This window comes from Anomaloglossus baeobatrachus, chromosome 10, assembly GCF_048569485.1.
Source record: "Anomaloglossus baeobatrachus isolate aAnoBae1 chromosome 10, aAnoBae1.hap1, whole genome shotgun sequence".
NCBI classification, from domain to species: Eukaryota; Metazoa; Chordata; class Amphibia; order Anura; family Aromobatidae; genus Anomaloglossus; species Anomaloglossus baeobatrachus.
In genome coordinates this window covers 82,890,324-82,910,641 of record NC_134362.1, presented here as the reverse complement: position 1 = coordinate 82,910,641, position 20,318 = coordinate 82,890,324, and the positions used below count along the sequence as shown (strand labels likewise).

At 41.6% G+C, this 20,318-nt stretch overlaps 1 protein-coding gene across 2 annotated transcripts in view; it reads right to left on the bottom strand.

Moving 5' to 3' along the window:
• LUZP2 (leucine zipper protein 2) overlaps positions 1-20,318 on the bottom strand; it is a 1,194,427-nt gene that overhangs the window by 151,874 nt on the left and 1,022,235 nt on the right. For both annotated transcript variants that reach the window (XM_075325480.1, XM_075325479.1), the window contains exon 10: positions 5,035-5,130. In XM_075325480.1, coding sequence (XP_075181595.1) covers positions 5,035-5,130 — 96 coding nt within the window. The remainder of the gene's footprint in view (positions 1-5,034; positions 5,131-20,318) is intronic.

The following is a 20,318-nucleotide window of genomic DNA, read 5'->3' as shown; positions in this document are numbered from 1 at the left end:
AGATAAAAAGATCTTTAGAAAAGTATTTCTAAATATCGTATATTATATGCTAATGAGCGTTTGTTCCCTTAGCTAGTCAGCCCACATAGCATGCTAGCATGCCCCTGTGTTCGTCCTAACATGCTATTGAGTATGCAGTGATGCTGCACATACCTCACTGTTCATGGCGGCCAATGGAGTATGGATGTGCTCTGCGAATGATCCGCAGTCCTCAGCACTTCTGGTCATGCACACTGTACCTCACTGAGCTGGGAAGCTTACTCTTGGCATCAGTTTAGTGCGCATGATCGGAAGCCTCGGGTACTCCGGATCATGTGCAGAGTGCATCCATCCTCCACCGGCCGCCATGAATAGTGAGGTATGTGTGGCGTCACTGCCTATTCATTAGCATGTTAGTATGCCCACAAGGGCGTGCTACCATGCTATGTTGGCCGACTAGTTAAGAGAAGAAACCCCCTCAGGACTAGTCCCAGCACTCATTAGCATATAATATACGATCTTTAGAAATACTTTTTCTAAAGATTTGTTTATCTATGCTACTAGATACAGGGACTGCTAGGCAGGAATCACTAATATGCATCCAGAACTGCTCGTTATGAAGTTATGACGGTGCATTGGAAGTCATGATAACCTTTGCAACATCTGTATGCTCCTATTGCATAATATCTTGGCTGTAAAACATGCAGAAATTACAGTAGAATCCCAAGAAACATTTGCACTTGAGTATGAACATGTTTATTTAAATAGAAGACAGGCAATTAGTAAAAAATACAGACAATTCAGGAGGTACCTAAAAAATGAGAGTACTGCCTCAACATTTACTCTATACACTGTACAGGAAGTTCCATAAGTCAACAAACAGAAAATGAAATATACAAATAATATACAGGTTCATCAGAACATAATAATATTATATACATAACATGATGTACACAGTACATCACTTAACATACAGGGTCATCTAAATACAAATTCCATCATATAAAAATGGGATTAATTATTCAAAATCCTCTCATTAAATGTGCTTGATACGGTTATATTAGGTTCAATATTGTTTTTTGATACATAATAAACATTATGACTTTATTACATTGTTTTTGGATCTCGTGTCTGTTGGAAATGCGGTATTGCTCAGAATAATGTCATTCAGCAACAAGGACAATCATCACACTTTTCACTATATTGTCGGTTATTACTAAAAATATTGTTTTAATTACAACCTCTCCTATTCTTTCACACCTCATTAAGTTCATTTTTTTTTCTTTTGAATTGTAGGTTCACTTTATGTAATCACTTTCAATAAACAGGCAATATATCATTTATATACATTCATTAGCTTTACTAATAATAAAGTCTGTGGTCTGGAGCTTTCCCTATACTGTAAAGTTATGAAGGATCCATTGAGTTTTCCTTATTACAGCAGTCTGGATTTGTGGAGCCTCCCTAGTAAAAGTGGAAAGCCTCTGTGATCTGGAACATTCCTTATAACAATCTGGTGGTATAGTTTGGAGTGTCCCCTATTAGAGTGTGTTATCACACATGGCATATATTTTTGAGAAATGGTGTAGTTCAAAGATGTAAATAGGGTGTGTAATAATCCATGCCCTGTTGTAGAAGCAATCATATGTACTGTAGATGTGTGGAGTAGAGATGTGCGGATTAGCGATGGGAGAACTCAAAGATACCTGCCCACTGGCAGGCCTCGCATCTCTGATTGGTTGCAGTCACACGCACCCCAACACTATGTGCAGCATGTCTGACTGCATCCAATCAGAGGTGCTTTGTGTACATCTCCATTGGTGTAAAAAAATTATAAGGAAAAAAAAATGGAGTAGGGTTCCCCTATATTATGATACCCAGCAAAGATAAAGCATATGGCTATAGGCTGCAACCCCTAGCCATGTGCTTATCTTGACTGTGTATTAGGCAGACAATGAGCAGCAGCAATGAGAAGTGATGTCACTCAGGTTATTTGTAGTCACAGGTAGAGGACCATTAGAACCTACAGCTGTGACTGCAAATAAACTGAGTGACATCACTGCTCATCTTTTAGGCTCAATCTCTTCCTAAAACCCACAGTGTAAAAAGCTGGAGAGAAAAGAGTGCAATAGGGTCTTACCCAGTAACAAGGAATAAAAGGAATAAGGGAATGTGCTCATCTTATTGGGTTGTGTATCCCACCACCAGAAGTAAAGCATGTAACCAGCTGCTGCAGAGTCCACGTGCTGAAGAAGCCAAAGATTACTCAGGAACACTGTAAATGTGGAACTGTTACTGTGCTGCTGGAGATACGACACACATGCAGGAGAAGTAAAATCCATACTGGTGGATTTCCTGATAAAGAAGTGGGGTTACACTTCAAAATGCGTTGAATTAAACCACCTCGTATTTTACTTCTCTTGGATGTATGTCGCATCTCCAGCAGCACAGTAACAGTTCCACATTTACAGTGTTCCCAAGTGACCTTTGGCTTCTTCAGCACGTGGACTCTGCAGCAGCTGGTTACAGGCCCACAGTGGGTGGTCATGTTCTATGCTTGCGCACTGTCACTTTAGGTGTAGCAGAGCTGGAATCGTCATGGGACCTCATGTGGATTACGTCAGACCTGGGTGTTTTGGGGGTTAATAAAGGGGTGAAAGAGGGAGGGTTTTTTGTATTTTATTTCCAATAAAGGATTTTTTTTGTGTTTATTTCTTTTCACTTAAAGATTAGTAATGGGGGTGTCTCATAGATACCTCCCATTACTAATCTAGGGCTTTGTGGCATCTGTGAGCTGTTATTATAGGGAAGTCCACACAGCAATGATGTTAGCCTGCTCTCCAATGTTTCACCAGAGTGGTACAAATCAAATCTCAAAAGTGTTTGAATTTGCAGGAAACAGTAAATTACAGGAAGTTTCAGCCAAATTTGATCATCCGTGAATCATTCCACTCCTCTCTAGTGTGAAGCTAATAATTAGCTGCAACAATTTCTGAAGCACTTTCTATTAGCGCAGTATGGTCATACTGTCTTTGTAGTTTTGTTGTCTAGACCTCCGCATATAATACCAGTATAGTTATGGCTGTGTAGTCTATACTCTTTCCCATTAGTGAAAAAAAAATAATATTAATTAAGATAAATGTTTTTTTTATGCAATGTTTTACCATCAATAGACTTTATATAAAAATCTTTATCTCTTTAATATGACTCTCAACCACAAAACCGGACTGCTGTTTCACAACCACTAGATTTCTTATTTTAACCTATTCATGATGGGGCCAATTTTCATTTTTGCATTTTCATTTTTCCTCTCCTTCTCAGAGCGGAGCCATAACTTTTTATTATGTCCACATAGCCATATAAGTGCTTGTTTTTTTGCAGAACGAGATGTACTTTTGAATGACACCATTCATTTAACCCCATATCGTTCTGTAAAACTTGGAAAAAATTCCAAATATAGAGAAATTATGAAAATCCTTTCCACAATTTTGACATTTTTTAGCGGAATTGATTTTACATTGTACAGGGGAATCCATTGAACTCTTGGGGTCCCATAGCATAAGTTCTAATTGCCACCCCCCACAGTCAGGGTTTCAAAGGAGCGGTGCTATAGCAAGCATTGAGATTTTTGGCAGACAATCACAATCACATCATGCATAATGTAAGTCCCTTTGTCAGTTTGACAGAGGGTTTAATCATGGGTGGAATGTCGCTCAACCTATGATTGTTAGCGTTAGGTCCTGGCTGTATTACACAGCCATTACCGCTTCTGACATGCGCCGTACATGTACGGCGGATATCATAAAAGTGGTTCATCCAGACCAGAAGAAAATAATGCAAGACAAAAAAAATAACCTTTTAAAGACAATAAAAACATTACAAACTGATTATACTAAGATTTACCAATTGTTTAATAAAGTAAGTTTAAAAGTGAACCTAAACTTCTAGAATCTGCCAATCTATGAACAGAGCATTCAAGGAATTATCCACCACTGGGATATTGATGACCTATCCTTAGGAGCTAGAGTAGACTTAGTAGCAGACAATCCTTTAAATGGCGGCCATTCATATTTAAAGCCTATTAACCAAACAGAGACAAATATTCCTCCACATGCAAATGCATTCTTATTTTGGCCAAGGGTTCATATGTTCTAAATAGAGACAATTGTATTGGCCTCTCTTTTGGCCAACTATAGTCTAATGTGTTTGGCCACAATTTATATAATTTCAACATTGTCTAGATGAGAGGTCTCCAACCTGTGACGTGCAGGCCTGTGATGTGTGGCTCGCGGCTGTCTGCCAGCTTGTTCCATTAGAACAAGGTCTAGCAAAGAGTTGAAGAGCAGGGCTCTAGATGGTGGCTTTTGTGAGTATCCCTGCATAGTAGATCAGATCTGATTGAGGGTAGGAACCCCTAATTCTTCTCATGTGATTTCTGTGTAAAAGGGTTTCCTGTCATTATACTGATAATGGATGACAATGGGTGTCACTACTTTGACGGGGGTGGGAGTTGGATGTGGCTTGCTACCCTCTCTCAGAGCTGAAAATCGCTCTTAAGGTAAAAAAGGTTGGGAATTAGTTAATTTTAGCTTTATACATTTCCATAAAATAGTTTGTGATACAAGAACAAGATCGATCAGGCTTTGGGATGTCATGACTTTACGAATGGAACCACCTGAGTTGTTTTAACAGACCCTAATATTTCAATGTTTCTTAGGGGTGAATAAGGGCAGATAACACTTTATGGTGGTCCATGCATAATTCCGCTCTTCCCTTTTACAGCAAAAGAGAAATAATCACATATGATGGAGATTTGAGACACTTGCTGGTGATGGCTACTGTCTATAAATATAGGATGGGCTATGGTATCGTTTTGAAAAGAAGAACATTCTGTTTAGCGAAACAGACGAGAAAGACGCATTTAAAATAAATGTAGATGTAGGTTCTTCCAAAAAATGTTGTCTAATAGCAAAGTCATTACATTGTAAAGTCTATGGACAAAGCAAAGAACGAATTTCATGGCTCATTGTTTCTGGTAAAATGACATATGCTTACATTGAGAGGGGAATCACAGTTCTTGTCATGTTGGAAATCTTTATTTACCACTTCGCTATTATTTGAACTTGTATTTGAAGGAACATCCACTCGGCTCTATAGGAAGAAGAAACGAGATATATTAGAGAAACATATATTGATTAAAAACTCACAACGTACATTATTTATTAGTGGAAAAGATAACTATAATAAATAAGTGAATATTAGAAATGAGCGAATATTTGAATGAATTTTAATTCTACTTCCAAATTACAAAAATCGAAACTACACAGGATGCACAACTTATTGAAATAATTTCCTCACAGATTCGACAAAATGTCAACCAGTGGATGCTATCTTACTAAACCATAAAGGTCCACCAAAGGGTTTAAGAAAAAAGAAGAAAAACCTGCCTTACTGCTCTCCACACTAGCCTCTTTGGTCCAGTGCTTTTTCACTCTAGACCAGGACTTCTGGCCCTGATGAGTCCTTGATGGGTCTGCATATGCATGAGCAAGGTCACAGCGCACATAGTGACCTTTTACAAATTTGCACAGAACTGTTTCAGGTATTATTGAGCTGGAAGTCCCGACCTAGGGTGAGAGGTCCGAGGAAACAGCGCTCACAGCACTAGAAAGAAGATGCGACGAGAACCAGAAAGATGATGGTGATAATGAGGAACGGAAGGGGTCAGAGACATGAGCTGTAAGGTGGGTATAAGGATTTTTTTTTAATACATTTTACATTTATAGTTACATAGTTACTTAGGTTGTAAAAAGACCTAGGTTCATCTAGTTCAACCTTCCTCCACCAGTTCTACATTTGGTCACTAAGTCATTTATAACCAACAATGCTGTGTGTACTGAGGAAATCATCCAGCCCTTTTTTAAAAGCTGTTATAGTATCTGCCATTACTATCTCTTGTGGTAGGGCATTCCACAGTCTGACCGCTCTAACTGTAAAGAATCCTTTCCTATTTAGCTGTTGGAATCACCTTTCTTCCACTCGCAGTAAGTGCCCCCTGGTCCTTACTACTGTCTTTGGAAGGAATAAGTCATGTGCCAGTCCTTTATATTGACCACACATGTATTGATACATATAAATGACATCTCCTCTGAGACGTCTTTTTTCTAAGCTAAGCATATCTAACTTTTTCAACCTGTCATCATATGGGAGGCCTTCCATTCCTTGTAGTAGTCTAGTTGCCTGCCTTTGAACTGACTCTAACTTCTGAATGTCCTTTTTAAAATGTGGAGCCCAAAACTGGATCCCATATTCCAGATGTGGCCTTACAAGTGATTTATAGAGGGGTAACAATACGTTGGGATCACGGGATGTAATCTCTCTTTTTATACACCCTAAAATCTTGTTTACTTTAGCAGACGCTGCTTGACATTGAGTGCTGCTGCTCAGGGGGTCTTAAGAGTACTAGAAGCAATGGGAGGAAACTTAAAAGAAGGAGATTCAGATTAGACATTAGGAAAAAACTTTGTGAGGCCCGTTTCACACACGTCAGTGAAAAACACAGACGTTTTTAACTGGCGTGTAAAACATGCACATGTCCCTGTGTGTCATGATTCATGGCACACGTGGGTTGTCTAAGTGCAATCCGGGCTCCGTTCTCCGTGGCCCGTGATTGCACTTAGAAAACAACTCACCTGTGCGCTCCCGCTGTCCATGGTGCTGATCGCTCCCGCGATGCAGCATCCGGCCGGCGGTGACCCCCACAGCAGCTGCTTCCAGGTCGGCTGTGTCGCGCATAATGAATATGCGTGACAATAATGAGCCGGCTCAGAAGCAGCAGGGAGAACAGGCTGCAGAGAGCGTCGCTGGACGCCGGGTGAGTTAAAATGTTTTTTATTTTAAAAGCACGTTTTTTTCTGGCACGTGTTTCACGGACCACACCACTGCGTCGTCCGTGGAACATCAGTGCTGCCAGAAAAAAATGGACATGTCTCCGGCAATCACGCACACGCGGGTACGCCGCATGGAGACACGTGCAGTGAAAAATCACTGACGTGTGAGCAGACCCATTCATTATAATGGGTCTGCGTATGTCAGTGATTCTGGTACGTTTTAAAAAAAGCACAAACGTACCAGAATCACTGACGTGTGAAAGCGGCCTGACAGTGAGGGCAGTCAGGGAGTGGAACAGGTGACCACAGGAGGTAGTGAGCTCTCCAGCAATGAAAATCTTCAAGGAGAAACTGGATAAACATACAGCTGGGAAGATTTAGGAAAGCCTGCACTCACAGGGGGATGGACCCAATGGTCTTTGAAGAGCCTTCCAACTCTACCATTCTATGATTCTATGATTCTCAGAGACCCGAGAGCAAAATAAGGGACATAAATAACTTCTCTGCAAATGGAATTTCTGGGGAAAATTTGAATGTACAAGCTAATTTGAATTTTGCCTCCTCTGCTCATCTCATATCATTAATCAAGGAAGCAAAATGACCATTAGCATTTAAAATTCAAAGTGTCAAGATGTTGAAAAAACACAAATATATTGAGAAACATCCCTAACAAATCAGGCAAAATGGACTTAAGCATTTAAAATGAAAAGTGGTTAAAGGATGAAAAACACTAAGAAATTTTAAGCAAGAATTAACAGTGGATTTGTTCCACCAGAAATACTTGGCACAAGATCTTGGTGAGCACGCAGAAATCCCACAGGAAAATCAACATGTTTTACATGAAGATTTTACTCTAGGTTTTGCTCCAGATAATGATTTTCTAAACCAGTTTGTAGTTTGTTGTGGAGTCACTGGGGAAAATCTGTTGTACAAATCCACAGCACGTGGATTATTGCTTAGTAATGCCTCTATCTCCCAATTATTTCACATTCTTCTTTTTAGAGCTTGATCACATGACTGTACTTTCAGTTCGAGTGCTAACCATAAAAAGGGGACAACACTTGGACCAATATTATTCATTGAGGCATTGCTTATGTGTTACGAAATGGTGCCGCCATAGCCGCAAGCAGCCTGCTGCAGTTCCAGTTGCGCCCAGGCGGCGGCTGCAATTTTTGGCCGTGCCTCGGGTCGTCCAGCTGGCTGCTTCCTCCTCCACGTCTAAATGTAAAGATGCGGCTAGTGCGTATGTGCGTGCCGATTTACCCCAGCCAAAGCCAAAGTCCAGTGTTTCGCCTAGTGAGCATGCTCAGCCTGATTGTGCCATTCCTGAGGCTGAGTCCTCAGTTCAGGCTATTGAGCATGCTCCTACACTTAGTTCGAAAAGCCTCTTTGCACAGGTACTTGGACATCGTGCCATGTCTAAGTCCTGTTGTGCCTACTGAGCAAGCTTGGGCAGATAGTCTGATTTCTAAGACTGTTGTTCAGGCTACTGAGCATGCTCAGGCACTTAGTGCATCAGAGGCTAGGTCCAGTAAGGACCTCACTGGGTATGTACGTGAGGTGGCAGGCTCTGATAGGCTGACACACATCAGGTGTCCTGATGAAGTGGCCACTCCGGACTGGCTCGTGGAGGCCCGACCCTCTGACACGGCACCTCATCATTGGTCATCAGACGATGATTGGTGAGGTGTTTGGGGTGTGGCAGTCATGAGGTCATCAGTGACGTGGCATTTCTGGATAGGCCGCTGGTGATGTCACTGATGATGTGGCACTCCGCTATTGCACCCTGGAAGTGCCATTGTGGTCCACCCTGGCTTTGGGGCAGACCCAGGTTATAAAAGGGGCTGGAGACAACATGGAGGTGCGCAGTCTTCTCATATGCTTGTTGTGAGCACACCTCCATGTATAGAGCCCATTGCGGCATAAGCCTTTGTTTGGAAGTGGTAGGTAGGGTTAGGCGCCTGGTGCTTGTAACGCCAAGACACCCGTGGCTCAGCACGTTAGGGTCAGGCGCCGGGCTTCCACCTCCTACCGTCCAGTCCTGCTAGTGCAGCCGAGTGGAGTTAACTTGGCTGCAGCTGCTGCGCCACGTGTCTGGTTGTGCTCCCTATGCACAAGGACAGCGTACCACAGGACCACTCTGGCATTAACAGGGAGTTCCTCGGCTGGGTGTGTGGACCCTGTGCTCCTCATATTGACTTCCAGTCAACGCTACCGGTGTGACCACCTGGCCTGACGTGTCCTGTACACACGTGGCCAGTTGAGAGCCCTGGTGGCCAGAAACACTAATCGGGGCACTGGTCGGTCTGATGTGTCGTACACACATGGCTGACAGGGCGCTTTTGCAGCGGTCTTCTGGTCAACGCTACCTGGTCACCACCCTGCCTGACGTGTTCCCTGCACACGTGGTCGGTGTAGGGCCAAAGGTACACCGAAATGCTAACTGGATTGTCGTCCGGTCTGATGTGTCCCTACACATGTGACTGGTTCCCAGGTCTCCTGTGCAGTCAACAGGGAATTCCTGGGCTGGGTGAATGGACCCTGTGATGCTAACAGGGTTCACAGTCTCCTGATCCAAGTGTTACTTAACTTGGATCAGGCCTCTATTATTTCAGAGCCACCCAGCTCTGTATAATATACAGATCAGATATGCAGACCCAAGTTTCTAATCTGATACTTGAAAATAGGTTTTCTAAAGCAGACAACATTCTTTTAAGTTTCTAAAGTTAATATTTCCTTATCCACAAGGCCTCCATCAGGGCATGACAACCATGACTCCTGTATGGAGCCTGGTGAAAAGGGAGGCCTGGACAGGACTTGGCATAATTATTTAGCTTTACTAAGCCACAGGCCCAAGCCGGGCCTCCCTCTTCATCGGGCCCCAGTCACAGCCACAGCAGAGGGGCCTGGTTGTGTTGCTTTAGCTACTATACACTGGAAAATTTGCATGCGAAGGGGCAGCACATGCAAATTAGCCATGTGGTGAAGGCAAGGTCAGTGGAGAAGAGCAAGGCACTGGCGTTTCATCCACAGCCCAGCGTACAGCAGTGTGATAAGGTCATCACTCTGCAACCTCATCACACTACCGCAGGAAACAGAGCCGCGGAGGTGGTTAGGAAACGGCAGCTGGCAGGAAAAGGTGAGCACTCCATAAGCTGATGAAAGGAGCAGGATGATTGCCGTGGGTGTTGGGGGCCCGCCAATCCCAGCCCCTGCCATGCTTCAGCTGGATGTGTGTCAGAGGGCACACTTACAGATGAAATACATCATGTCTCAGAAAGGACGCCATGCAACATGGGAGCGGGGAGGGTGAGTAATTTTTTCATTTTGCAGCAGACAAATATACCAGGAGAGGCCCAGGTAGGGGGTATATATACCAGGAGGAGGACATATATACCAGAAAGGGTACAGAAACCAGGATGGGGACATATATACCAGAATGTGCCCAGGATGGTGCTATATGTACCAAGAGGGCCCAAGGATGGGACATATATACCAGGATGAGGACATATATACCAGGAGTGGCCCACGACAGGGACATATATACCAGAAAGAGGACATACAGTATATACCAGGAAAGTGACAAATAAACAAGGATGGGGACATTCAGTATACCAGGATGAGCCCAGGAAAAGACATATATACCAGGGGGGACATACATACCAGAAAGGGCCAAGGATGGGGACATATATGCTTGAATGGGACATATATACCAGAATGGGGACATACAGTTAGGTCCAGAAATATTTGGACAGTGACACAAGTTTTATTTTAGCTGTTTACAAAAACATGTTCAGAAATACAATTATATATATAATATGGGCTGAAAGTGCACACTCCCAGCTACAATATGAGAGTTTTCACATCCAAATCGGAGAAAGGGTTTAGGAATCATAGTTCTGTAATGCATAACCTCCTCTTTTTCAAGGGACCAAAAGTAATTGGACAAGGGACTCTAAGGGCTGCAATTAACTCTGAAGGCGTCTCCCTCGTTAACCTGTAATCAATGAAGTAGTTAAAAGGTCTGGGGTTGATTACAGGTGTGTGGTTTTGCATTTGGAAGCTGTTGCTGTGACCAGACAACATGCGGTCTAAGGAACTCTCAATTGAGGTGAAGCAGAACATCCTGAGGCTGTAAAAAAAGAAAAAATCCATCAGAGAGATAGCAGACATGCTTGGAGTAGCAAAATCAACAGTCGGGTACATTCTGAAAAAAAAGGAATTGACTGGTGAGCTTGGGAACTCAAAAAGGCCTGGGCGTCCACGGATGACAACAGTGGTGGATGATCGCCGCATACTTTCTTTGGTGAAGAAGAACCCGTTCACAACATCAACTGAAGTCCAGAACACTCTCAGTGAAGTAGGTGTATCTGTCTCTAAGTCAACAGTAAAGAGAAGACTTCATGAAAGTAAATACAAAGGGTTCACATCTAGATGCAAACCATTCATCAATTCCAAAAATAGACAGGCCAGAGTTAAATTTGCTGAAAAACACCTCATGAAGCCAGCTCAGTTCTGGAAAAGTATTCTATGGACAGATGAGACAAAGATCAACCTGTACTAGAATGATGGGAAGAAAAAAGTTTGGAGAAGAAAGGGAATGGCACATGATCCAAGGCACACCACATCCTCTGTAAAACATGGTGGAGGCAACGTGATGGCATGGGCATGCATGGCTTTCAATGGCACTGGGTCACTTGTGTTTATTGATGACATAAAAGCAGACAAGAGTAGCCGGATGAATTCTGAAGTGTACCGGGATATACTTTCAGCCCAGATTCAGCCAAATGCCGCAAAGTTGATCGGACGGCGCTTCATAGTACAGATGGACAATGACCCCAAGCATACAGCCAAAGCTACCCAGGAGTTCATGAGTGCAAAAAAGTGGAACATTCTGCAATGGCCAAGTCAATCACCAGATCTTAACCCAATTGAGCATGCATTTCACTTGCTCAAATCCAGACTTAAGACGGAAAGACCCACAAACAAGCAAGACCTGAAGGCTGCGGCTGTAAAGGCCTGGCAAAGCATTAAGAAGGAGGAAACCCAGCGTTTGGTGATGTCCATGGGTTCCACACTTAAGGCAGTGATTGCCTCCAAAGGATTCGCAACAAAATATTGAAAATAAAAATATTTTGTTTGGGTTTGGTTTATTTGTCCAATTACTTTTGACCTCCTAAAATGTGGAGTGTTTGTAAAGAAATGTGTACAATTCCTACAATTTCTATCAGATATTTTTGTTCAAACCTTGAAATTAAACGTTACAATCTGCACTTGAATTCTGTTGTAGAGGTTTCATTTCAAATCCAATGTGGTGGCATGCAGAGCCCAACTCGCGAAAATTGTGTCACTGTCCAAATATTTCTGGACCTAACTGTATATAAAAGAAAGGTACATATATACCAGAATGGGGACATATATAAAAGAAAGGTACACATATACCAGGAGGACGACATGCAGTATATACCAGGAGGGACCGAGGATGGGTATATATACCAGGAGGGAGAGACATATATATATATATATATATATATATATATATACTTACATATAAACTTGGCTTTTATTGAACATATAAAGCTGACAAAAAAGGTTGAAAACCTACCCTCTATTGATTTAATGCCACATTACCTTTAAGGTGAGGCTCTACAGCCAGGTATTGTGTGTTTTGGGATGATTTTATATATCTGCAGATGCTGCCTTGTTTATATACAAATTGTACATTGTATTATCAGTGCCCTGATACTTAATTGGAGATAAGAACAGGATTATTATGCCCATGACCTTATTTCATCCATTCTTTTTCTCTTATCAATTGTGTTTTTAACCTTTGTTTTGTCAGCCTTATATGTTTTGTATTAATAAAAGCCATGTGTATATATAAACTAGCTGAAGTACCCGGGCGTTGCTCAGGATAGTAGTAATAATAATAACAATAATTTCTTCATTTATATAGCGCTATTAATTCCACAGCGCTTTACATACATTGGCAACACTGTCCCCATTGGGGCTCACAATCTAGAGTCCTTATCAGTATGTCTTTGGAGTGTGGGAGGAAACCGGAGTACCCGGAGGAAACCCACGCAAACACGTGGAGAACATACATTCTCCTTGCAGATGGTGTCCTTAGTGGGATTTGAACCCAGGACCCCAGCGCTACAAGGCTGCAGTGCTAACCACTGAGCCACTGTGCCGCCCGTAACTGTCTCTCTTCGAGTTTCTGTCTGTCTCTGTGTGTCTGTCTGTCTGTATCAGTTTCTCTGTATCAGTCTCTCTGTCTGTCTCTATCTCTGTGTCTGTCTCTTTCTATCTGTCTGTCAGTCTCGTTCGTTGTCTGTCTCTTTCCTCGTCTGTCTCTTTCCAGGTCTGTCTTTTTCCCCGTCTGTCTCTTTCCCGATCTGTCTCTTCCCCGTCTGTCTCTTTCCCCGTCTGTCTCTTTCCCCGTCTGTCTCTTTCCCCGTCTGTCTCTTTGCCCGGCTGTCTCTTTGCCCGGCTGTCTCTTTGCCCGGCTGTCTCTTTACAGGGCTGTCTCTTTCCAGGTCTGCCTCTTTCCAGGGCTGTCTCTTTCCAGGGATGTCTCTTTGCCTGGCTGTCTTTTTGCCCGTCTGTATCTTTACCTGTCTGTCTCTTTCCAGGTCTGTCTCTTTGCCCAACTGTCTCTTTCCAGGTCTGTCTCTTTGCCCGTGTGTCTCTTTCCAGGGCTGTCTCTTTCCTGGGCTGTCTCTCTTTCCAGGGCTGTCTCTTTCCAGGGCTGTCTCTTTGCCCGTCTTTCTCTATCCAGGGCTGTCTTTCCAGGGCTGTCTCTTTCCAGGGCTATCTCTTTGCCCAGCTGTCTCTTTGCCTGGCTGTCTCTTTCCAGGGCTGTCTCTTTGCCCGTCTGTCTCTTTGCCAGTCTGTCTCTTTGCCCGTCTGTCTCTTTGCTCGTATGTCTTTATCTCTCTGTCTCTTTCCCCGTCTGTCTGTCTGTCTGTCTTTTTCTGTCTGTGTCTATCCGTCTCTCCACGGACATCTTATTACCTCACACATAAGCTTCTTATTCTAACAGTTTATTTTGTTCCTATAGCAACCACTGATAGTTGCTATTAATAGCCTCTAGCTCCCACCTCCAATCAGTTTAATGGAGGCATATTTTTGGAGAGTAACTGTAAAGCGCGTGGTTAAATTTTCTTGTCAAATCATAGTCTACGATGTTCCTTTAGTCACATGGGGCGTCTGTGCAAAATTTCGTTATTGTAAATGCGACGGTGCGGATTCCTGTAGCGGACAGACATACACAAATACACACACACACATACACTCAGCTTTATATATTAGATAACTGGGTGTGCACATTTTACTATGCTGCTTTTTTCCTCTCATGCCATTTTTTGTATGGTTTTTGTTAGCACCACTTCCTTTATTTATATTTATTACACTGTGTTGCCAGCTACTTCTTTCTTAACAAGTGTTGCAAGGAGCAGTGTGTGTGAGGGGGATATTATACAGAGTGGAAGCTTGTGTATGGGGGATATTATACATAGGGACACTATATGTGTTGGGAGGATGCTATACAGAGGGGTATTGTGTGTGGGATGATATACAGAGGGGCAGAGTGTGTGGGAGGATATTGTAAAGAGGGACAGTTTGTGTGGCGGGTAGTATACAAAGGGGCAGCATATGTTAGGGATACCATACAGAGAGGCAGTATGTGTAGGAGAGATATTATGCAAAGGGACAATGTGTGTGAGGGATATTATACAAAGGAGTAGCGTGTGGGGGGATATTATACAGAGGGGTAGTGTGCGGGGGATATTATACATAGGGGCAGTGTGGGAGAGATATTATGGAGAGGGGTGGTGTAAAGGGTGTATCGAGTGAATAATGCAGAAGGGCAGTGTAGAAAGTGTATTATGGAGAGGGGCAGTGTAGGCGGTGTATTATTAATTTTCTGAGGGAAATACTTCAATTTCTGGAACAGCTTCAAGGATGCTAATATTGTTGGCCATGACTGTGTGTGTGTGTGTGTGTGTGTGTGTGTGTGTGTGTGTGTGTGATTTTTCCATCCCTCACTCCCTGATAAACTGGCAATAACTTACACATGGACTTCCTATTACATTTGTGATCACAACCGTAAACAAAAGTTAGTAAAATTGATACAATATTATAAAAACCAATAGTGATAAAAAGGGAGAATATTAAAATAATATAAGACAGACAAATGTACAAATAATATTGTCAGGAAAGATCCAAAAAAGAGCAAGAATGTACTGTTAGCAGCTGTCTTCCCAATACAGAGGGCAAAGTGCAGATCCTACTTTAGTAGCGAACATTGATGTTTTTGTGGTTAGAAAGAAAAGCATTTTATATATTTACATTAAAGTTTCATTTTTTTTACTAGCTAATTTCTTGTAGATGTGCACATTTTTCCTAATGTATTGCTGTTTTAATTTCCATTAGTTCGCCTTTTGAAATATTTGGCACCCTATCCTCCATTAGCTGTGCCACCTATTTCTCTAGTTAAGCATTAAAAATATAGGTAGTCATTGCCATATATCTTACTCAATGTGGAATTGCAAGCCAGGCATACTATAGGTGACAGAAATAGGAAAAATGATCCGGCACTGATTCTCCTTTTAAGATAAAATCTCCAAAGTCTTTATTAGAAATATTAAAAACATCGTGAAGGCCGAGTATGAATCTTTACATGGAAACTTAACTATAGGTGACAGTTCAGCTTCTTACATTAAGTTAATCAGTGTGTCACCGATGCTTATCACATTAAAAATAGCAACTGATTGGAAAATATAACCCAAGAGCACATTTCATTATGTGTTGTATACTTAGCCTCACATGTACATAATTTACAGATTCTGCTTCCAAAATGTATATTTTCATATAGTCACAGACCCGGTCTGCATCATTTAGGCTAAGTTCCCATGTCCAGTAATCATCTGTTAGAAATGATTCAGCAGCAATCCATTAGCAAACAAATTGTGCAAACACAATATTTTTTGTCTGTTTTCAAAAAATAGATTTTAGCAGGATCCGTTTTTTTCCATGGAAGTTTATGGAAAATGAATCACGATGTTTGCCCTATTAAAATAACAATACTAATACTCAATTCTGCTGCCGGCTTTGTTCCAGGTGTGTTGGCACTTTCTTTCCTGGGGCTCATGTGAGGTTGTTATGTTACGCGAGCCTTGAGCCCAATCAGCGCCGGCTTCACTCTCCTTGCTTTTGGATGAATTGAACATCAAGAGACAGTCAGAGTTGCGGTTTGTCACTCACTTCCTATTGATGTTCGATATGTCCAAAAGTGGGGGGAAGGAAGTTGGCACTACTTAGGCACAATGCTCGCGTAATGTAATAACTTCACGTGAGCTCCAGTAGAGTGAGTGTCGATACTGCTGGAACGGTGCCGGCACAGAAAATTAGGGTAAATGTTTTATTTTAATGGGAATAAACCTGGTGTTCAGAAGGGGTTATCTGAGTAGCAGACTTTAACATTGATGGCCTATCCTTAGCACAGCACAGCCTCTTCACCACTTACATGAATTAGCAGGGGTCAGATGTACAGTACCCAGCCACAGCCACTATTCTATTGTCAGAGGTGTGCTGTGCACCTCCACATCTGAGACGTTTTGGGTGCGGAAGGCATAGAGAACAGGTGATCAGTGAGGTTTCGGGTATTGCACCCCCACTGATCAGAATTTGATGGCTAGGTCATCAACGTTTAAGTCCTGGAAAACCCTTTCTAACCCCTTCAGCCCCCGGGCGCTTTCTGTATTTCTGTTTTTTTTTATTGCTTCCCTTCTTACGAGAGTCGTAACTTTTTTATTTTTCCGTCAATCTTGCCATATGGGGCTTGTTTTTTGCAGGACGAGTTGTACTTTTAAATGAAATCATAAGTTTTACCATATATTGTACTGGAAAACAGCAAAAAAATTCCAAGTGTGGAAAAACTGCAAAAAATAGTGCGATCGCACAATAGTTTTTGGGAAATTATATTCACCATATTCACTATATGGTAAAACTGATGTGTTGTTGTGATGTCTGAGGTTGGTGCGAGTTTGTAGACACCAAACATGTATAGGTTTACTTGTATCTAAGGGGTTAAAAAAATGCACAAGCTTGTCCAATAAAAGTGGAGTATGTTTTGCGCCATTTTCCAAAACCCGTAGTGTTCTCATTTTTTGAGATCTATGGCTCAGTGACAGCTTATTTTTTGCGTCTCGAGCTGACATTTTTAATTGTACTATTTTTGTGCAGATGCTACGTTTTGATCGCCTGTTATTGCATTTTGTGCAAAACTTGCGGGGACCAAAAACCATAATTTTGGCATTTGGAATTTTTTTGCCGCTACGTCATTTACCAATCACATTAATTAATTTTACATTTTGATAGATCGGGCAATTTTGAATGCGGCGATACCAAATATGTGTAAATTTTTTATTTTTTTAACCCTTTGATTTTCAATGGGGTGAAAGGGGAGTGATTTCAACTTGTAGGTTTTTGTTTTGTTTTTTTACTAGTCCCCCTAGGGGGCTATATGGATCAGCAATCCAATCGCTCTGCCCTATCTGCTGATCACAGCTATACAGCTGTAAGCAGCAGATATGCTCACTTTCTGCTGAAACCAAAAGTGACTCATAATAGCTACAGGCGTCATCATATGACCCTGTGCTACCATGGCAACCACCGAAAGTTACGTGATCATGCATGTGACTTCTGGTGGGGGTGGCGGTAAGTAAAAGTAATGACTGCGCGCATATAAATCTCGCTGCCAGACTTTGGCAGCAAGATGTAAGGGGTTAAAAGTTGCAGGTGGAAGCGATTCTATTTGTAACTTGCAGGCGCACATGTCAGCTGTTAGAAACAGCCGATATGTGCGCGGATCGCCGCAACCGGCTCACGGCAGGGGGCGGGGATTAACCTCACATGATCCATGACAGATAGATCCGTCATGGGCATTTTCTACATTGTTTTCATTACGTGGCTACTCATCCAAACTCCGACTAGCCTTTTTTTTGTATTCTTTAGTACCTCATAGTTTTAAATCTTATTTTTTTCACCTTTGACTTGCAAATATGATTTTTTTTTCTTTGGGTTATTGTATCTAAAATGTATTTTTGGTGACTATAATTTTTCCACACTTGGCAGTTAAAAAAGTCAATAACCAATTTCAAAGTATTAAAACAGATGAAAATCAACAATTTTATAATATAGGTTATCAGAGAACTCTGCTTCATTCACCACTGGGACTGATTCATTTTCAAAATTCTCAATTCGCATGTAAAGGTATTTAGAGAAGATAGATTGTTACAATACGGAGATGAGAGATGGCAGTTGGTGCTGATAAGATTCTATGCAGAGGAGGGAGAGAAGGAGGGAGGAGCTCTGCCTCTATCTCCTTCCTCCTCTTTTCTCTTTCTCCCTCTGCCTTCTACATAGAATTTATCAGCACCAACTGCCATCTCCTGTCTCAGTATTGTAACAATCTGTCTTCACTGATGACAGAGTTTTTCCCTGAATTAAGAATAAATGATCAGTTCTGGAGAAAGAAGCAGACTTCTTTGATATGAGACCATACAAGATTGATGATTTTCACATATACAGTCATATGAAAAAGTTTGGGCACCCCTATTAATGTTAACCTTTTTTCTTTATAACAATTTAGGTTTTTGCAACAGCTATTTCAGTTTCATATATCTAATAACTGATGGACTAAGTAATATTTCTGGATTGAAATTAGGTTTATTTTCCTAACAGAAAATGTGCAATCCGCATTTAAACAAAATTTGACCGGTGCAAAAGTATGGGCACCTCAACATAAAAGTGACATTAATATTTTGTAGATCCTCCTTTTGCAAAAATAACAGCCTCTAGTTGTTTCCTGTAGCTTTTAATGAGTTCCTGGATCCTGGATGAAGGTATATTTGACCATTCCTGTTTACAAAACACTTCCAGTTCAGTTAAGTTTGATGGTCGCCGAGCATGGACAGCCCGCTTCAAATCATTCCACAGATTTTCAATGATATTCAGGTCTGGGGACTGGGATGGCCATTTCAGAACATTGTAATTGTTCCTCTGCATGAATGCCTGAGTAGATTTGGAGCGGTGTTTTGGATCATTGTTTTGTTGAAATATCCATCCCCTGCGTAACTTCAACTTCGTCACTGATTCTTGCACATTATTGTCAAGAATTTGCTGATACTGAGTTGAACCCAAGCGACTCTCAACTGTAACAAGATTCCCAGTGCCGGCATTGGCCACACAGCCCCAAAGCATGATGGAACCTCTACCAAATTTTACTGTGGGTAGCAAGTGCTTTTCTTGGAATGCCGTGTTTTTTTGCCTCCATGCATAGCGCCTTTTTGCATGATAAAACAACTCAATCTTTGTTTCATCAGTCCACATGACCTTCTTCCAAATGTAACTCTCTTGTCCAAATGTGCTTTTGCATACCTCAGGCGTGCTTGCAGAAACGGCTTCTTTCGCATCACTCTCCCATACAGCTTCTCCTTGTGCAACGTGTGCTGTATTGTTGACCGATGCACATTGTCACCATGTGCAGTAAGATGATGCTGCAGGTCTTTGGAGGTGGTCTGTGGATTGTCCTTGACTGTTCTCACCATTCTTCTTCTCTGCCTTTCTGATAGTTTTCTTGGCCTGACACTTCTGGGCTTAACAAGAACTGTACCTGTGTTCTTCCATTTCCTTACTATGTTCCTCACAGTGGAAACTGACAGTTTAAATCTCTGAGACAATTTTTTGTATCCTTCCCCTTAACAACTATGTTGAATAATCTTTGTTTTCAGATCATTTGAGAGTTGTTTTGAGGAGCCTATGATGCCACTCTTCATAGGAGATTCAAATAGGAGAACAACTTGCAAGTGGCCATCTTAAATACCCTTTCTCATGATTGGATACACCTGCCTATGAAGTTCAAAGCTCAATGAGGTTAAAAAACCAATTTAGTGCTTTAGTAAGTCAGTAAAAAGTAGTTAGGAGTGTTCAAATCAAGAAATTGATAAGGGTGCCCATACTTTTGCACCGGTCAAATTTTGTTTAAATGCGGATTGCACATTTTCTGTTAGTACAATAAACCTCATTTCAATCCAGAAATATTACTCAGTCCATCAGTTATTAGATATATGAAACTGAAATAGCTGTTGCAAAAACCCAAATTGTTATAAAGAAAAAAGGTTAACATTAATAGGGGTGCCCACATTTTTTCATATGACTGTATTAGTGATTCATTAAATAAAAAGTAAAATAAAGGTTACTTTTTAAGTGTATGTAATAATGCTGTGTAAAGTTCTGACTCGCTCAGTTGGGGGTTTGAGGCAAACACAGGAACGGTTTTCATAAAAGTTGAGCAGGTTTATTCCATCCTCATAAACTGCTACAGTAAAATACAAACAAAAACAGCCTTTTTCAGCACAAAATAACAAACAGGATGTAAAAAGT